This window comes from Pogona vitticeps, chromosome 5 (genome assembly GCF_051106095.1).
Source record: "Pogona vitticeps strain Pit_001003342236 chromosome 5, PviZW2.1, whole genome shotgun sequence".
NCBI classification, from domain to species: Eukaryota; Metazoa; Chordata; class Lepidosauria; order Squamata; family Agamidae; genus Pogona; species Pogona vitticeps.
The window spans coordinates 155,702,127-155,721,308 of record NC_135787.1 but is presented as its reverse complement, the minus strand read 5'-3'; the positions used below and the strand labels follow the sequence as shown (position 1 = coordinate 155,721,308).

At 41.8% G+C, this 19,182-nt stretch overlaps 1 protein-coding gene across 2 annotated transcripts in view; it reads left to right on the top strand.

Moving 5' to 3' along the window:
• Positions 1-19,182, top strand: part of EEA1 (early endosome antigen 1) — a 93,072-nt gene that overhangs the window by 65,950 nt on the left and 7,940 nt on the right. For both annotated transcript variants that reach the window (XM_020816012.3, XM_020777325.3), the window contains 5 exons: positions 125-319; positions 5,474-5,656; positions 15,577-15,762; positions 17,438-17,569; positions 18,337-18,522. In XM_020816012.3, the coding sequence (XP_020671671.3) occupies positions 125-319; positions 5,474-5,656; positions 15,577-15,762; positions 17,438-17,569; positions 18,337-18,522 (882 nt within the window). The remainder of the gene's footprint in view (positions 1-124; positions 320-5,473; positions 5,657-15,576; positions 15,763-17,437; positions 17,570-18,336; positions 18,523-19,182) is intronic.

Sequence of the window (19,182 nt, the reverse complement as noted above, 5' to 3'; positions counted from 1 at the left end):
GCATGCTTTGATTATATTGTATGATCAGGGAAATCTCTACAAAATATTAATGTAGGAGGAGCAATATTAAAATAATGACAAGTAGGAATTAAGTTAATAAGTGGTATTGCCTTTCTGCATGTAGATTTCCAAGCATCTAGCAACAGAGCTTGATTCAGCACGTGCTCAAGTCTTGCAGATTCAAGGTGTTCTGAAAGAAAAGGAAAAGAATGAACAGCAGTTACAGTTGAAGGTGAAGGAACTGAAGGAATCATTTGACCAGAAGAAGAAGCAAAATGAAACACTTCAAGCTGAACTAAAAACAGCCCTGTTAGAAAAGGTAATCATTATGTGCAATTACCAGACATGGTGATGAAATTTGCTGTAGTCCACAATATGGAGGAAGCTTCTACGAGATATGAGCAGATAAATTAAATTGATGCAGAAATTTTCAGTATTCTGCTTGGGCCAGTTTGGTGCTCTGGTTAGTCTGTTGAAGATGGATGAATCTCACCAGGGCCTGATCCATTACAATAGTTGCCAGTTTATTAACCATACTTAAAAGATTAGGACCATCCTGAAAATTCATGCACTTCTTGCATGGAGTTCCTCATTGTTTTTCCCCCTGACCTTATCGTGATGAAGTATTTGCACTGATTAAAGACAAATATAAGTGCCTTGAGATTTGGTTAAGTGAAGATTGATAACATACAGTAAGATGAAAAGGAAAATACACCATCTTTGAATTCTATGGTTTTACATATCAGGACATAATAAAAATCATCTGCTCCTTAGCCAGTCTGTAAGTTAGGTAAATACACTTGTACTGCTAACATGTGCTGGGTAATGGAGAAAGCCAGAGAGTTCCAGAAAAGCATCTACTTTTGCTTCATTGATTACGCAAACGCCTTTGACTGTGTTGACCACAACAAACTATGGCAAGTTCTTAAAGAAATGGGAGTGCCTGATCACCTTATCTGTCTCCTGAGAAATCTATATGTGGGACAGAAAGCAACAGATAGAACTGGATATAGAACAACTGATTGGTTCAAAATTAGGAAAGGAGTATGACAAGGCTGTATATTGTCTCCCTGCTTATTTAACTTATATGAAGAATACATCATGTGAAAGGCAGGACTGGATGAATCCCAAGACAGAATTAAGATTGCCAGAAGAAATATCAACAACCTCCAACATGCAGATGATACCACTCTGATGGCAGAAAGTGAAGAGGAATTAAAGAACCTCTTAATGAGGGTGAAAGAGGAGAGCACAAAAAATAGTCTGAAGTTCCACATCAAAAAACTAAGATCATGGCCATTGGTCCCATCACCCCTTGGCAAATAGAAGGGGAAGATATGGAGGCAGTGACAAACTTTACTTTCTTGGGCTCCATGATCACTGCAGATGGTGACAGCAGCCATGAAATTAAAAGACGCCTGCTTCTTGGGAGGAAAGTGATGACAAATCTAGACAGCATCTTAAAAAGCAGAGACATCACCTTGCCAACAAAGGTCCACATAGTCAAACCTATGGTTTTTCCAGTAGCGATGTATGGAAGTGAGAGCTGGACCATAAAGAGGGCTGACTGCCAAAGAATGGATGCTTTTGAATTGTGGTGCTGGAGGAGACTCTTGAGGGTCCCCTGGACTGCAGGGAGAACAAACCTATCCATTTTAAAGGAAATCAACCCTTAGTGCTCACTGGAAGGATAGATCCTTAAACTGAGGCTCCAATACTTTGGCCATCTCATGAGAAGAGAAGACTCCCTGGAAAAGATCCTGATGTTGGGAAAGTGTGAAGGTAAGAGGAGAAGGGGATGACAGAGGACAAGATGGTTGGACAGTGTCACTGAAGCTACTAACATGAATTTGACCCAACTCCGGGAGGCAGTGGAAGACAGGAGGGCCTGGCGTGCTCTGGTCTATGGGGTCACAAAGAGTCGGACATGACTTAATAACTAAACAACAACAGCTGGTTCTATAGGAATTAAGAGGATAAGTAGCTTCCAGGTCCTGTTAAGCAAATGCCCTTGGGTAATTGATCATTGCTAAGTGTGCCCACCTCTATAAAAGCTGAAGTTTTAGCAGTTTACAGTTCCAGAGCATTCAGGTGTGTATTAACATAATGCTAAGGAGGAAACACGTCAGCAGTGATCATAGAGAATCAATTGTTGCTGCCTATCAATCTGGGAAGGGTTATAAGGCCATTTCCAAACAATTTAAAATCCATCATTCAATAGTGTGGAAGATTATTGATAAGTGGAAAACATTCAAGAGAGTTTTCAGTCTTTCCAAGAGTGAACATCCAAGCCAATTCACCCCAAAGTCAGATGGTGCAATTCTCAGAAAAAATGTCAAAAAAACCAAAGAGTTACATCTCAGACTTTACAGGTCTCAGCGTGTTAAATGTTAAAGTTTGTGATAGTACAGTTAGAAAAAGACTGAACAAATATAGTTTGTTTGTAAGGGTTGCCAGAGAAAGCCTCTTCTCTCTAAAAAGAACATGGCAACATGGCTTAGGTTTGCAAAGTTGCACATGGACAAGCCATAGGATTTCTTGAACAAAGTCGTTTGGATGGATGAGACTAAAGTGAACCTTTTTGGCCATAATGCACAGTGCCACATTTGGCAAAAACCAAACACAGCCTATCAGCACAAACACTTCATACTAACTATCAAGCTTGGTGGTAGAGGGGTGATGATTTGGGCTTGTTTTGCAGTCACAGGACCTGGGCACCTTGCAGTCATTGAGTCAACCATGAACTCCTCAGTACACCAAAGTATTCTAGAGTCAAATATGAGTCCGTTTGCCTAACACCTAAAGCTTGGCCAAAATTGGCTCATGCAACAGGACAATGATCGCAAGCACACCAGCAAATCTACAACAGAATAGCTGAAAAAGAAAATAATCAAGGTGTTGCAATGGTGCAGTCAAAGTCCAGACCTCAACCCGATTGAACTGCTGTGTGAGGACCTTCAGAGGCCTGTGCGTAAACAAGTGCCCACAAACCTCAATGAACTGATGCAATGTAGTAAAGAAGAGTGGGTCAGAATTCCTCCACATTGATGTGAGAGACTGATAATCATACAGAAAATGATTACATCAAGTTAGTGCTGCTAAAGATGGTTCTACAAGCTACTGAATGATAAGGTGTACGTAGTTTTTCACACACGGCTTCTCCATTTGGGCAAACATTTTTAAAAATAAATAATGACACAGTGTAATATGACATACGTTGTTGTTAATTTGAGGTTGTATTTACTTAATTTTTGGACTAGCTATGGACAAGATGATTTTTGTTATATCCTGATATGTAAAACCATAGAATTCAAAGAGAGTGCATTTTCTTTTTCACATGACTGTAGCTATGCATTTAGATTCAGAATAGTGGTGGCATGCTACAGCTTGCTTGAAGTGAAGAATGTTATATGCAACAAAACGTTAAACATGGCTTTGAGGATGTGAATTATATGTGTATTCTAGTTACTGTTGCACGGCTTGGGATCATGGACTTTAACACGGGCTGTTATATAAAAAAGAATTTGAAATTCATAGAGATAGAAGGTGACTAATGAAGAAAATTGTAGAAAGCTAGAATAGATTATTCTTGTTATAAGAAACAAAGTATGGGTTGTTACAGTGTAACTATATTTTTGAGATAAAATACATTTTTCTAAATGCAGGGAGAACAACATACTGGCTAAAAAATGTAAATACTTGTTTAGATGCAGCACATCATTGTTCAGAGCTGCCCCATCTAAAATCAGTGTAGCCATGGTGATGTCTAGCCTTCAATATGAGGGGAGACAACAGCAAGAAAAAATTCTTAAAAAAACACATACACAAAAATGTTGTGGCACTGTTAGACTGTTATATTTCAATGTGACACTTTAAAGACTCTTTTATATCTGTCCTTTTGTGGATTAGGCATTGGTGTGAGACTATACATATTCCCCTGACCTGGTGACAATAGAGATAATCGAGAAAGTGGCAATGGTTCATTAGCACACTAATGGAGCTGTCAAACTGTACATTACTTCAGTTAGCAGATTATGTACAGGGTAGGCATAGGAAATGAGCCTGTAAGGTGACAAAAATATTATTGACAGGTTATAAACTAGGAGAATGTTCCAGATTTCAGTGAAGAGTCTCATACTTGTTAATGAATTATGAATCCCTGGTTTATGTTTAATCCTTTTGACATGCTCTGGAATTTTTGTTTGTATTTTATCTCAGATATCTCTCTAGTTTTATTTTGTTGTTATTTTTCCCCTACAACAGTTACTTTCAGGTCATTCATAGAGTATCCTGGAAGACTAAAATGTAAACCTAAACAGATTCTTGTATATTGTCATTTCTGATATCAGATTTATGTCTGTTAATTCCCGTGCATGGAGCTTGTACTGTGTCCAATATAGAATGCAGAAAGACATTGCTGATGAAGATCACTTTAGCAAATGAACAAATAAACAAAAAAATGTCATCTACAATGTTGTAGATGACATTGTTGTGGCTTGTGATTATGTTGCCAGAGTAGATGTGAGGACAGAGATGGACTCTGGATTTATAGCAGGATCTAGTTCACATCTCTGTATCAGTGTTGAGTAGTTTGTTGTGTGTCAATAGCCATTTGAGATTAGAGAATTGTCTCTAAGCAAATAGAGTTTTCCCACCAAAGGCTCTAGAGAGTGAGATATTGATACTCTTGCACAGATTTATGTTTATTTATTAAATTTATATACCGCCCATCTGACCAAGAACCATGACTAACACAATTAATTCTTGGATGAGAGAAATGCTAAATTATCTTTATCCAGCGTTTGGAAACCCAGCTTCTTATTCTCACTGTGAACCTTGTAAGCTAAACATATGCTATACTGTGTTTCACTGGTAAAACAGGAAGGGAGTGAAATTTGCAGAGAAGGAAGATCGCCAAATTAAGGGAACTCTTTGGTAAGTTTTAAGACTAATAACCTGGGGTCATCTAGATGTTTTAGAGTACAGCTCTGATCAGCCCCAATTTCCAGGACTAGTGATTGAGAATTACAGAAGCTGCATGTAGGGAAGGAAATGGCACGAGGGAAGGAGCATGTAGACTTGAGATTCACTGTGGCTAATTACGATAGCAATGAATAGTGTGTTCAAACATTTGGATAAACCCATATTGAGTTTTCTTATAGTTTTCTGCATTATGCAAAGGACATCTGAAATAAGCATTATGAAATATATTTATGAACGTAGACTTGTTTACAAAAGCTCACATTAAAATATAGCAGTTAGTCTTTAAGGTGCCACAACATCTTTGTCTTCTATATTTCTTGTTTTTCTTCTGTTTTTGCCTGATAGGATTTTTTTTTGTAAATTGAACATTGAAATGAGCAGTAATGATTCAGCTGGGAATAGCTACATATTTTTGTTTCCATTGTTGTTCCTTGTCACATCTGCCACGTTGTGTATAAGAAAAATCCCTTTTGTGCACATATTGTGTTAGGCAGAACTTGAGAACAAACTTCAGCAGCATATAACATTATCAACACAAGAAATTGCTGCAGAGAGAGAAAAGATAACAGAGCTACAGAAGGCCCATAAGACAACCCAAGAAAATCTGGAAAAAATTCAGCTGGATATTTATGGTAAAGAATCTGAGCTGTTAGCTACACGGCAAGATCTTAAGGTAAATTATAATGTTTCAAGGCTGTACATAAAGGGATTATTTTCAGTTTGTATAAACTTATAAAACTCTTAACTGGCACTTCAGTGAGGCATCTGCCTAAAGCTTCAGATTCTGAGTCTCATGAGAGGGCAATGCATTCTTAATATTTTAATGTACAGTGGTGCCTTGCTTGATGAGGATAATCCGGTTCCAGCAAAATCACTGTAGAGCGAAATAAAAAAGCCAATTGAAATGCATTGAAAACTGGTTCAGTGCGTTCCAGTGGGTGAAATACCTCAGCGTCCAGCGAAGATCCTCCATAGGGCAGCCATTTTCCGATGCCTGTGCAGCGAAAAATCCGTCCTGTACACAGCGGGGAGCCATTTTGAACAGCCAGCGGCCATTTTGAAAACCCAACGATCAGCTGTTTTGATCGTTGTAATGCGAAGAATCAGTTCCTGAAGCAGGGAACCGATCATCGCAAAGCGGATTTTGCCCATTAAAACATCATTTTGCGATCGCAATAGCAATTGCAAAAACATCGTCAAGCAGATTCGTCGTCAAGCGGGGTAATCGTTAAGTAGGGCACCACTGTATTACTATTAGGATTTTCTTGTTTTCTTTTTAATTGTCAGACAGAGGCAGATGGGATTACCTGCCTCCACTGCCAAAATACGATCTTATGACTCATTTTGGAGATGGATACCATTTTCTATTTGGCCTCAGTCCCTCTCTCTCTTCTCCTTTCCATGCCCAGCAGTCAGTATTTTGAATATGAGTTGTTCTCCTTGGACTGTTCTGCTGCGGGACTCTGACATGAACAGAACCCACTGTTTGCCCTGAGTCTGCTGATTCTTCCCCATTATACATGAGTTGTGCTATTATCACTATGTGAAAAAATATTTATTTACATATTTCAAATATTTTTATCCTGCTTTTCTCCTTAAAAAGGACCCAAGGTGGCATATATAATAAAACAATGTTTAAAGCTAAAAACAATAAGCATATAAATACTAAAAATATTTAAAAAATACCCTACTAAAATTTGTAAACAAAAGCAACACCAAAAACACATTCAAAGCAGTAAGGCACAACAATCCATTAAAAAACCCCACTCAGGCAGCCAGTCACTGAGGAAAAGCTTTGCCGAAGAGAAAGGTTTTTGCCTGCTGGTGGAAGGATAGCAAAGATGGGGCCACTCTGGCCTCCTATGGGAGGGAGTTCCAAAGTCTGAGAGCAGCAACAGAGAAGGCTGTCTCCTACATCCTCACGAAACACACCTATGAAGGTGGTAGGACCAAGAGAAAGGCCTCTCCTGGGCAGGCTCATAAAGGGAAACATGTTACTTGAGATGGCTTGGACCCAAGTCGTTTAGGGCTTTTATAGATTAAAATCAGCACTTTGAATTGTGCCTGGAAATGAATTGGCAGCCAGTGGAGCTGCTGTAACAGAGGTGTCATGTGATCCTTGTGACCAGTCCAAGTTAGCAATCCGGCTGCTGTGCTTTGAACCCACTGAGGTTTCTGGACATGTTCCAGAGGCAGCCCCATGTAGAGTGTGTTTCACTAATGCAGCTGAGATGTAACTAAGGCATGTGCCACTATGACCAGATCAGAACAGAAATGGCATTCTTCTGCACTGAAGACCTAAGCCAAGCCCTTGTTGGAGTTAGAAGGCATTGCCCCTTTCCATGCCTATGATGCTGTTCGTGCACATTTAGCAGGTACAGCCATGTTCCTCATCTGGTTGTAAATAGTTCTCTGAATTTGGAGATTCATGATGTTAAGATGGCTTTGTCTACAGACACCAGTAACTGTATTTGGAGATACTTTTAAGAAAGAGATGGGATGATTGATATATGTCTGTAACATGACCCAGCATTTGCAAATGTACTTCAAAATTAAGAATAAGGTAGTGGGAGTAACTGCTAAACAGGTAATATGTGCTACCAGACTTTTTTTGGGGGGGGGGTGATAATAAAGTATTTGGGTGTCTTAAGTCACCAATGTGAGAGTGCAGTGAAACACCAATTGAAAGAACTATCAGCACAAGTACTGTAAAGGAAACAAAAATACAACTGTAAATTAGCTGTCGATTGGACTGAAGATTTAATGGCAATTAAGTTTGAAGTGGTAGTATAAGTGATACTAATTGAGCTGTGATTATGGCACCATCTGCTGGACCATTTTGAGAAAATCATTATTTTGAATTCACATTTTATTACTTTCCTGGTTAAAGCTATAGTGAAAGCTAAGATATAGGCCAAAATTCTGTTGCTAAGCATAGTAAATCACACTAGAGTAGACCAAATAAATCAATGGGGATTTATTTATTTATTTATTATTTTATTAGACTTCTATCCCTCCCATCTAGACCAAAGGTCTACTCTGGGCAGCATTAGAAATTTAAAAAAACAGGCCAATAAATATATACATAAATCGAAGGTGGCAAAAATGTAGAATTTAAGTGAGTTAGGTCCTCTCTGTTTCATTGAAACAAATGGGCCTACTCTAACAGCGACATACTGTGTTAAAGTAAGTCACAGTCAGAGTAAACCCATATGAATCAATGGAATTTATGGAGGAGGTGACTCATTAAATCCTCATTGATTCAGTAGGACTACAGTAGTGTGATTTATTATGTTTATCAGGATTTTATTAGTAGTTTTAAATAAACCATCTAGCTTTAAACAAAAGAGTGAAAAATGATGGCCTTTGTCCAGTACAAAGTTAGATATGCCTAGGTCCATTGATTTCAGTGGACTTAAGCGTGCTGAACTTGCTCTGGGTTTATGTAATTGTACGTCTAATCCTAAAAGTGGCTAATTAAAAATTATAGGATACAATTTGTTATTGTCTCACAAATAGAAATGGGCATGAACTGCCAGTTTGGTGGTTTGTGCCGATTCATTTATCATCTGAACAGATGTTTGGCTCTTCAAAGCTCTGCCTCCTCTGCCAGGTGTCCAGTTGGAGGCAGTGGTCTGGCTTCCCTGCCCTGCCTCCTCCTTAATGACCCTGCCACATTGATGTTGCTTATTGTTTCTGGATCTTGACAGTAAATGCAAAGATGTGGAGAGAAGGCAGCTGGGTGGTTACAAATAATTTCTTAAAGTTAAATATATATTATGTAAACTGGGGAGCTGTTTGAAGTTGAGTTGTTGAGACAAATGGAATAAAGTTGCCCCCAGGAATTTTTTCCTTTTATATTTAATTTTTTTTCTTCCCACCAGTATCAGTTCAGTGACCAGCTCTTTCATTCCATCTAAGGAAAACCCACAGTTCTTTAACGTGGTTCTCTATGAATCCACACTGATGGGTTAAACAGCGCCTGCGCTGGTTCCTCTCGGAATTTTCCAGAGCTATGAGGGAAAAGATACAATGTTTGAGTTGCCCTGCACTGCGCAAGTGCAGCCCGCCAAAAATCCCCAGTTCCATTTATCCGCCCGCGGAGTTGGAACCTCTCGGTTAGAGCTCTTGAGATTTGTCTCTCCTTTCGCTAAATTTGGATTTTTCGGACTTGACCTGGCTTGTTTCTCGTCTATCCGTCTCTCTGTTGCCCTGAATTCGGACCGGCTGACCTTCCTTTGCCTCTGGCGTGCTGTTTCGACCTACTTTCACTTCTCGTTTGATCCTGAATGAGGCCTATTACCGCCTGCTGAGGCGCCACGCGCCAGCAGGATTCTTTCACTTATTGACTCTACCGCTTGTTTACGGCTTGGCTTATGTCAGCGAAAAAGGGACCTTTTCGCTGCTGTTCTGCTTGCTCCGGAAAACTCCCCTTTCAGGACCATCATTCACTCTGTCTCTTCTGTCTCGGGGAGACCCATTCACCCACTTCTTGCAAACATTGCAAGGAATTCACCAAGGCGACCCTAAAATCTCGTCAGCAACGCCTCAAGTATTTTCTCTGGAACCGCACTCTCTCAGCTTCACAACCGTCAGATATGGAATCTGTTCAGTCGGTCTCCACTGTTCGTTCCTCGGCGACTTTGGTCTCCTCTTCCCCTCCTTCGACATCCAAGGAGGTGTCCACGAAGGTTTCCAAAGGAAAATCCAAGAAAATGCCTACGGGAAAAAAGTCTTCCTCTGATGTTCCTTCTTCTTCAGCTTCGGCACCAACGAAGAAGGGTCCGTCCAAGGCTGCGTCGAAGACTAAGGCGAAGACCAAGGAGATTACCCTGGTCGTCCCACCTGTCTCGGCCTCGGTGCCTTCTCCTTTTCTTGAGGAGTCTTCTCGGGACCGAGATTCGGTCTCCGACTTAGGCGCCCCCATTCCACCTCGCCAACCGCCTCCGGTGGATTTGGGAAAATCGCCTACGGTTAGCCAGCTCGACAAGCTCGTTGCCGGCGCCGAAAGCATACCGCTCAGCCCAATACTTACCGGGCATACCACCCGATCTCCTTCGCTCCTCTCGGAGTCGGGTCGATCGGTATCTTCTCCCCCCTCACGGGGTCGACCTACCAAGCCAGTCGAAGATCCAGTCCCTCGGCGCCCAGCTTCACACTCTGCCGACGACGAACCATCGCCGAAAAAGCCCCGTCATCGACGCAGGCACCGTCGAGGCCACCGACGCCGAAGGGACTCCTCACCGTCCGACTCAGAATACAGTCGGGGTCGGAAGAGGTCCCACCGGAGACGGCGAAGAAGGGATTCTTCTACTGAGTCTTCTTCCACCTCAAGAGATAGGAGACATAGGAGAAAGAGATCTAAGTACTCCTACTCGTCATCCTCTCGGTCACATTCTCCGCGTCGAACCCCGTCCCCGAACAAACCTTCGGAAACGGGCTCCGGTAAGCCTACGGCGCCGAAGGATGTCCCGACTGCACCGCCTGTCGTGCCACCTCGATGACCTGCAGAGGAGTGTCCTCCGGCCCCGAAAAAGACACCTTCGGGGCCGAAAGTACCTCGTCCTCCATCCTCCCCATACCACTCAGAGGAGGAGCATCCCGGAGAGGAATCTTCCGGTGCGGACGACGACACCGAGTCGGAGGTGTCCTTAGAAGTTCCGATCCCTGGGGAACCTTTGCCTCCAGAGGCAGCGAACTTGAAACCATCATCTCCTTCGGAAGATTTTTCTTCCTACACCCAAATGGTTGGCCGTATGGCTCAGGCTTTGAAACTTGCAATTGAGCAGTCCCCGAGAAGAGAAGAGAATCTCATCTTCGGGGATATCGAGGCCGAACGAACACATCCAGTCAGTTTGTCCTTCATACCTGAACTGATGGATCTTATTAAGGAATTCTGGGAGCACCCTGCCAATGCTACCTCGATTTCGAAGAGAACCGAGAATCTCTATAGGATCCATGGTGACAACACCTCTTTCCTAGTCATGCATCCCGCACCCAACTCTTTGATAGTGGAGTCTAGCTCTACTAAGACTCCTACAAAAGGTCATCCTACCCCAACCAACAAGGAGGGAAGGAAGCTAGAGATTCTGGCACGTCGCATGTACTCTATGACCACATTTACTCTGCGTGCAGTGAATTATCTGGTGGCTATGGGCGCGTACCAGAAACAACTTTGGTCTAGGGTTCTTCCAGCCCTTCAAATGGCTCCAGACGACATTAGACAGCTCTGTCTGGATACTCATGCGGAAGCTCTCACACTATCCAAATATCAACGACTGGCCGCCCGCCATGTAGCAGAGGCCACGTCCAAAAATTTTGCTTCCCTTATCACTTTGAGACGGCATGCTTGGCTGCGCTCAGCCAACATTGTTGAGGACATTAAAACTAGAGTAGAAAATCTACCTTTTGATGCCACAGGCCTCTTCAGCCAGAATACTGATGAGAACCTGGAAAACTTACATAAAAGTAAGAAAACGGCAAAGTCATATTCTGTCCAACCTCCACCTAGACAATCCAAACCTCAGTGGCGTCCAAAGTACACCACCCAGTCTTACCAACAGCCTTCCACCAGTACTTACCGTCCTTATGGGGGCAATTCTTCACAACGCCCGCCTCAGGCTTCTTCCTCTTCATCTGCTGCTTTCAGGCCCCAACCGTCCCGTAAGAGGCAGTCTTTCAAAGCACCTGGAAGAAAACAGAAACAGTACCTTTGACTCCCTGACCATTCCACTGCCAACCTCCCACACCACCCGCCTCTCTCCTTACCTTCACAACTGGACTCTCATCACCAACGACATCTGGGTTCTCAACATTATCACCTCCGGTTACCGCCTGGAGTTTATAAGGTTGCCTCCTCTAGGACAGGTCAACCCTACATCATTCGATCCGATCCTAGAGGAGGAAATCCTGACTCTCCTTCAGAAAGGGGCTATCCAGAAGGTGTCACCAGAGGATGTCCTCGACAGCTTTTACTCCCGATACTTTCTGGTACCAAAGAAGGACGGGGGACTCCGTCCCATCCTCGATCTGAGAAGCCTCAACAAGTTTCTCAAACCACGCAAGTTCAAGATGGTGACTTTAGAGTCCATTCTCCATCTTCTGAGGCAAGGAGACTGGTTTGTGGTCCTGGATCTAAAAGACGCATATTTCCATGTCACCATACACAAGAGCCACAGGAAATATCTGCGTCTACTCTTCAACAACACCATTTTTCAGTTTGTGGCCTTACCCTTCGGCCTTTCCACAGCACCCAGGACTTTCACCAAGTGCATGGCTCCCGTGGCAGCATACCTGCGCCTTCAAGGGATCCAGGTGTTTCCCTACATCGACGACTGGCTGATTGTCTCGACCTCAAAACATCAGGCCTTAAAGGACACTCAGTATGTTCTCCAGACGTTACAATCACTAGGTCTTACCGTGAATCACGACAAGTCCAAGCTGAATCCATCTCAAGTGGTGGACTACATTGGAGCGAGGCTAGACTCTGTGCATGCTCGGATGTTCATGCCTCCAGAACGCATCAGAAAGTTGCACAAAGCCATAAAGAAATTCAGGCCAGGGGCAAGAGTAAAAGCACGCCTTGCGCAACATCTGCTAGGCCTCATGGCTTCTACGACGGCGACCTTGTCCCATGCTCGCCTCAAGATGCGTTCACTTCAAATCTGGCTACTGTCCCTCTTCAATCCACTCCTCGACAGTCCAAACAAGCTTCTTACCGTCACCCCGGAGCTTGCACTCCAGCTTCAATGGTGGACTTTCCCACCTCACCTTTTGGTGGGACGTCCCTTCCGTCCTCTTCGTTTGACAACTCAAGTCACTACGGACGCGAGTCCACTCGGATGGGGCGCCCATTGCCAGGGTCATCAGATCAACGCTCTGTGGTCCCCTCAGGAGAAGGGCTTGCACATCAACCATCTGGAGCTGCTAGCCATCATAAAGGCTTTGAAGTCCTTCCTACCTTTAGTGAGAGGCAGGGCGATTCAGCTCGTCACAGACAACACCACAGCGATGTTTTACGTGAACAAGCAGGGAGGAACAAGATCAAAGTCCCTTCTGTTCCTGTCAATACATCTCTGGGAGTGGTGCTACCAGGAGCACATCTATCCGGTAGCCATCCACATAGCCACCACAGACAACATCATTGCAGACGAGCTCAGTCGCCGTCCCACTCAAAATCACGAGTGGGAACTGGACTCAGAGATCTTTCAGGAACTCTGCCACAGGTGGGGAACTCCGACAATCGACATGTTCGCCAAGCACTCCAACAAGAAATGTCTCCGCTACGCATCCAGGGCAGGACGGGGCCCAGGATCGTTGGGAGATGCTTTCATGATCCCTTGGCACAAGGGCCTTCTCTACCTGTTTCCTCCCATTCCATTGGTTCAGAGGTCAGTAGTCAGAGCCCTCCAGTTGCAAGCAGAAGCAATCTTGATTGCACCTTGGTGGCCCAGACAACCTTGGTTCTCTCTACTTCTGCAGACAGCAATCGACAAGGTCAAGCTTCCTCTCATTCCTCACCTAATAACCCAGGACTCGGGGTCGATCTTCCATCCCGACCTCGACTCCCTCCAATTGACAGCGTGGAGGATATCCCGTCAATAATGGAAGTTCTTGACAAGGCAAGAAAGCCTTCTACCATCCGCCTCTATCAACACAAGTGGCAAGGCTTTCTCAAGTTTACTGCAGAGCGGGGTTTACAAGCATCTCCCGTCTCTTTATGTACATTGCTACTGTATCTCAGACACCTGTTTGATCTTGGTTTAACCAAGTCTACCTTAAAGGTATACACTTCAGCCATTGTAACTTTCCAACCCAAGGGATCTCAATCCTCCAGATGGTTTTCCCATCCGACGGTGAAAGCTTTCTTTAGAGGTCTGACCAACATGAGACCCCCTGTCAAAAGGCCATTACCTCAGTGGTCCTTACAGACGGTACTACACTCACTGGTTCGTCCCCCCTTTGAGCCAATGGCTACCTGTGACCTGAAGTTTTTATCTCTGAAAACTTTGTTCCTTGTGGCAATCACTTCTGCCCGTAGGGCTAGTGAATTGGCGGCTCTCCGGGCTGATTCCCCTTACCTCCAATTTTTCAAGGACAAGGTAGTGTTACACCCAGATGTTTCTTTCCTTCCCAAGGTGGTGTCAGACTTTCATGTCAACCAACCTCTGTTGCTGCCTACTCTTTTTTCCGAACCCACTTCAGATGTTGAGCGTACGCTCCACTGTTTGGACGTTCGTCGTGCGTTATCCTTTTATATCTCAAGGACCAAGGACTTCAGGAAAGTCCAGAGACTGTTCTTGTGTTATTATGGCCAACGTAAAGGGACTGCTGCTTCGACGTCGACCCTGTCCAGATGGCTGGTTTCCACCATTTCGTTGGCCTATGAGTTGCAGCACAAACCTCTCCCTGAAAACCTGCGTGCTCATTCCACACGAGCTGTTGCTACATCCACGGCCCTGCTGCGTGGGGTAGACATTCCCGATATATGTAGAGCAGCTACCTGGTCCAGTGTATCCACATTCATCAAGCACTACAGACTGGACCTCAGAGCCAAGAATGAGACCAGATTCGGGAGGGCTATCCTTACATCACTGCTGCAGTGACGGCCCACCATCCTGTAAGTAGCTTGGTAGTCACCCATCAGTGTGGATTCATAGAGAACCACGTTAAAGAAGAACAGGTTACTTACCTGTAAACATGGTTCTTTAAGTGGATTCTCTATGAATACACACGACCCGCCCAACCTCCCCACGTGTCCGTCACTGTTGATTGAGTTCCAACTCTCTCTATGTGCGGGCACATGGAACTGGGGATTTTTGGCGGGCTGCACTTGCGCAGTGCAGGGCAACTCAAACATTGTATCTTTTCCCTCATAGCTCTGGAAAATTCCGAGAGGAACCAGCGCAGGCGCTGTTTAACCCATCAGTGTGTATTCATAGAGAATCCACTTAAAGAACCATGTTTACAGGTAAGTAACCTGTTCTTAAAATTTATTGTGCAAGATTAGAAGAACAAAGAACTTATTACCCAAACTACAGTTCAGCTGCTGTGATCTGAGCTTGTTTCTTGTAGCACAGTGTTATCTGATGCTGGCAGATGGAATAGTCCAATTTCAGTACAGTGACTAGAGACTGTGCTGTGGTTTACAAAAACACTGATGACAGGCAGTGTTTTTGAGAGATCAGATTAGCTGCTTGCTGATCTTTTACAACTGCTTTAATTGCCAGTAGCAGTTCAAGTAACTTCTTATATGGGAGCTGCTCTAGTACCCAGGTTTAGAATGAGGTGAATGTTGTAGGATTAAGGAGGGTGGTGTTTTTCTCTATGCACTGCAGTTTATGTATCAAGATCTATTCTTTTTTTTCTCCATCACTTGGTTTTTATGTAAATTTAAGTTGTACTCCAATTTGATTTACATCATTTGAATATATTTTAAACTTATATAGATGAGTTGACAAATCCTTTGTAACGTTTTACTAATGTTTTATTATAATTAAAATGAAATCCTCATTCTTCATATTGGTGAATAATAACATCTTCTGTTGTCTTTCTGGCTAGTTCTTGGGTTGAAGTAATTTTTTTTTAAATTAGTCCACAGAAGAGAAGCTGGCTTTAGCTCAAGAGGAATTGGTTTCAAACAGAAATCAAATTAGTAATCACAATCAGTTGATTAAGGAACTTAAGTCTATAAGAGCAACATTGGAGCAAGAGACAGCTAAAAAAGAACAACAGCTGAAAGAACTGGAGAGACGGTTGCAAGAAATACAGAAAGATAAGGTTATTGATTTTCATTCATAAAAGCTCCCCTTTCTTTTTTGCATTGAAATAGAATGTTTGTGATAACTGCTTATTCCATTAATTCTTTAAATATATTAGTAGGCTATTGTAAGCTTACATCTCTGCCTGCTGATACCTGCAAATGTAGTATGATCAGGACCATCATCTATATCTTTGGTAGAAAACCAAAGACCAGTATTTATTCTCATTGCAGTCATTCAGTAAGCTGATCTGCTTTTTATGAAACAATAGGATTGCCTAGAATTCTGTTTTACTATGAATGGATAAACATGCAAGCACATATTGCTTAATCCTCCTGGCATTAGGAATGGCTAAACAAACCAGGATGGCTCTGTCTGCGATTTCAATATATTGTTTGAACCTGAATACCTTCTTTGTTATTCCCCTGAGAAATCAGAATCATAAGACTTTTTTTCCTAGCCTATGATTCTGGCTTGTTAGGAGAGCAACAAGCCAGTGATCCTGGTTCAGCTGTAGCACTGAACAAACTATGAACAGAGCTTCCTGGTTTGTTTATTCCTGCTGGCAGAAGAAGTCAGGTGGGAACAATTGAGCAGCATGCAACAAGGCATTTGTTCATTCAGAGCAAGTTGGAAGTCATAGCAATTTTAATTTACTGTGACTTACGAATAGAGACAATGGTATTCATATTCATATATGAATACTAATATTCCCCCACAGGTGCAGATAACCACTCACTATTCGCTGCTGCAAGCTTTGCGGCGCCTTCCTATCGCTCTGTTGCTCACAATGGATTAGCCGCTCTGTGACCTGGCAGAGAGGCTCATCATCCCGCCTTCTGCCAAGAGTGGCTAATCCATTGTGAGCAACAGAGCAGTAGGAAGGCACTGCATAGCTTGCAGCAGTGGCGGAATCGTGAGAGGTAACCCTCATTATCTGCACCTGTGAGGGGATATTCGTATATGAATACCCCCAAGTCTGTTTGTGAACTGGTGACACAGCAGGAAAATATAGGTAGTAGTGGAATAATCAGAAATATTGATTCAGTGGCTGAAATTCTATTTGCCTTTGTATGATGTAAGGCTACACCTGCATATGCTTGCTACACATTATGCCCAGGCAATGAGAATTGTGCAGTTCAATTGAGAAATTGGTTGCATGGCACCCATTATAACTGTTGCATGGGAGGTGCATGGAATTGTTTTGTGCATAGCATTTGCACCATTTTGCTTTTTACCAAACTGGTTTTACAGTTTTATGTTGCACATGTGGAGCTGTACAACAGGAATTCAGCAGTAGATCATGGGAAAAATAGCAAAATTAATCCAATTACATTAAACATCCCTGATGATCGTAAGAGGTGGCATGGATTCTGCACTGTACTAGTTAAATAGTAATTGATGGCTGTGTGATCAAATGGTAAATGTAGAAACAAATTTGGACTTTGAATATGGAGTTTGGCTCCTACGGAATAGGTCTGCATGTTTTTCTCTAATGTAATTGTAATGTAGTGATTTGGATGCTGCTATTTAGTGGCATACTTAAACTAATGTTGTTGCTGTACTTCTTATGTAAGTAAGAAATATAGTCTAAACGGATTTTAAAGAGGTGATTGGTCATAGAAAATTAAACTTTTTAAAATTGGCATGAAGAAGTTTCGTAAAGATACATCTTGTATTTTTTCTGTCTCAAGGATTTAAAAGAAAAAGATTTAGCTAATGAAAAATCAAAAATAACAGAGCTCCAGAACATATGCAGCAAACAGGAAAAAGAAAATTCCAAACTGAGGGAAGAAGCTAGAATCTGCAAGCAAGAAAACGAGAAGGTATGTTCAGACATGGGAGTTCCTAGCAACTAAGACTATTTACTTAAAGCTTAATAGCTACCATTATTTCCTACAATTGTGGCTTTTCCTCTCCTACTTTCTAGTTTGAGTCACTTAGAGATGTTATTGTATCATTTTCAAGAGATATTCTAAAGTATGTACAGTATTTTTTAAAAAATACTTAATTGAAATTCTCTTGAAGATGAACAAAAGTATCTTATAGTTATAAACAGTATATTTTCACTATGTTGGGATAGAAGGATAAGCTGTAGTTTATGGCAATGTGAATTAATCTAAATTTCATGATTTTGAAGCTGGGAGAAGATTGAAAGCTTTCATTTGAAGCTGGCTTGTTCCATAACCATAGTTCAGACCAGCCACAGGTTGTCTGGATCTGTAGGCAATGCCAAATTGTGGTTAGTGAAAAAAAGAAGTCTACATTTTTGATCTCTTATGCCTCCCTCCTTGCCCGTTTCCAATGAGTCATTGTTTACCATTGCATCAAAACATAGCCACTGTGTACTGATGTTGTTAATTCTGAGAATCATAGTGGGAACTTTTTATTTGCCAGTTATAATCAGACTAAAAGTTATAAATTTTCTTATGTTAAGTAACAAGATTTCAGCCATTTCCTTTTAGAATGTCTTATTTTTCATATTGTTGGGAAAATTCATTTTGATTTACACCTATGTTCTTTGATTTTCATTGTAAAATATTACGTAACTTTAACTCCATTTAAAAATATTAATACTATATGTTTTTAATAGGAGATAGCTAATCTAAAGGATGCCAAGGAACTGTTGATTAAACAGAAACTGGAGTTACAAGGAAATATAGATAGCATTAATAAAACTCTTGAACAGGAGAAAAAGAATCAAGAAGTTATCAAAGATCAGTTAAAAAAGAGAGAAGAGGACATGAAGAAGAAATTTGCTGAGATTGAAGTAAAACTGGTATGTGTGCATATATGTATATAAATGTAATATAACACATGCTTAAATATGGCTTTAAATTATGTAATGCAAATAAATACCTATCCTTTTTTTCTTTATCCTTTTGGATTGTATCTAGTGATTGGAACTGAAGTTGTTTATTTGAATTCATGATTGTTGCTTATTTCAGAATTCCTGTGAAGTCAAGTATCTTCAATTCAGCTTTGAAGAGTTAATACTGTTGTGCTTATAATACTCATAACATTCTTGAATGCATGTTTCAATGTAGTCCAGTAGGAATTAATTATAATTCAGAATTCTACTTTGTAGTACAAGTCTTAGAATTATACAGTGCAGGGTTTAGTTGTACAACTAAGTCACTGTACAGAATAATTTGGTAATGTTTATTCTGCTATAACTAGTCACTCAAAACCCCATTCTATTTTTTTTAAATGTTTCAGCAACACCATTAGGAAATCCCTTTTCAGTTATTACAACCTAGAATATTTAACTCATTCACTTTTTAGGATGTTTTTGTGTCAAAGAGTGTCTAAATTTTTTAAAAAAGAGAATCTAGGGGCTTTTATGTCCATTCACCTTCTGTAAGAATCATGTGCAGGCAGAAGTTGGGTGGAGGGTTGGGGAGGAAAAATATGAGTTTCACTGACTTCCCTTTCCCTC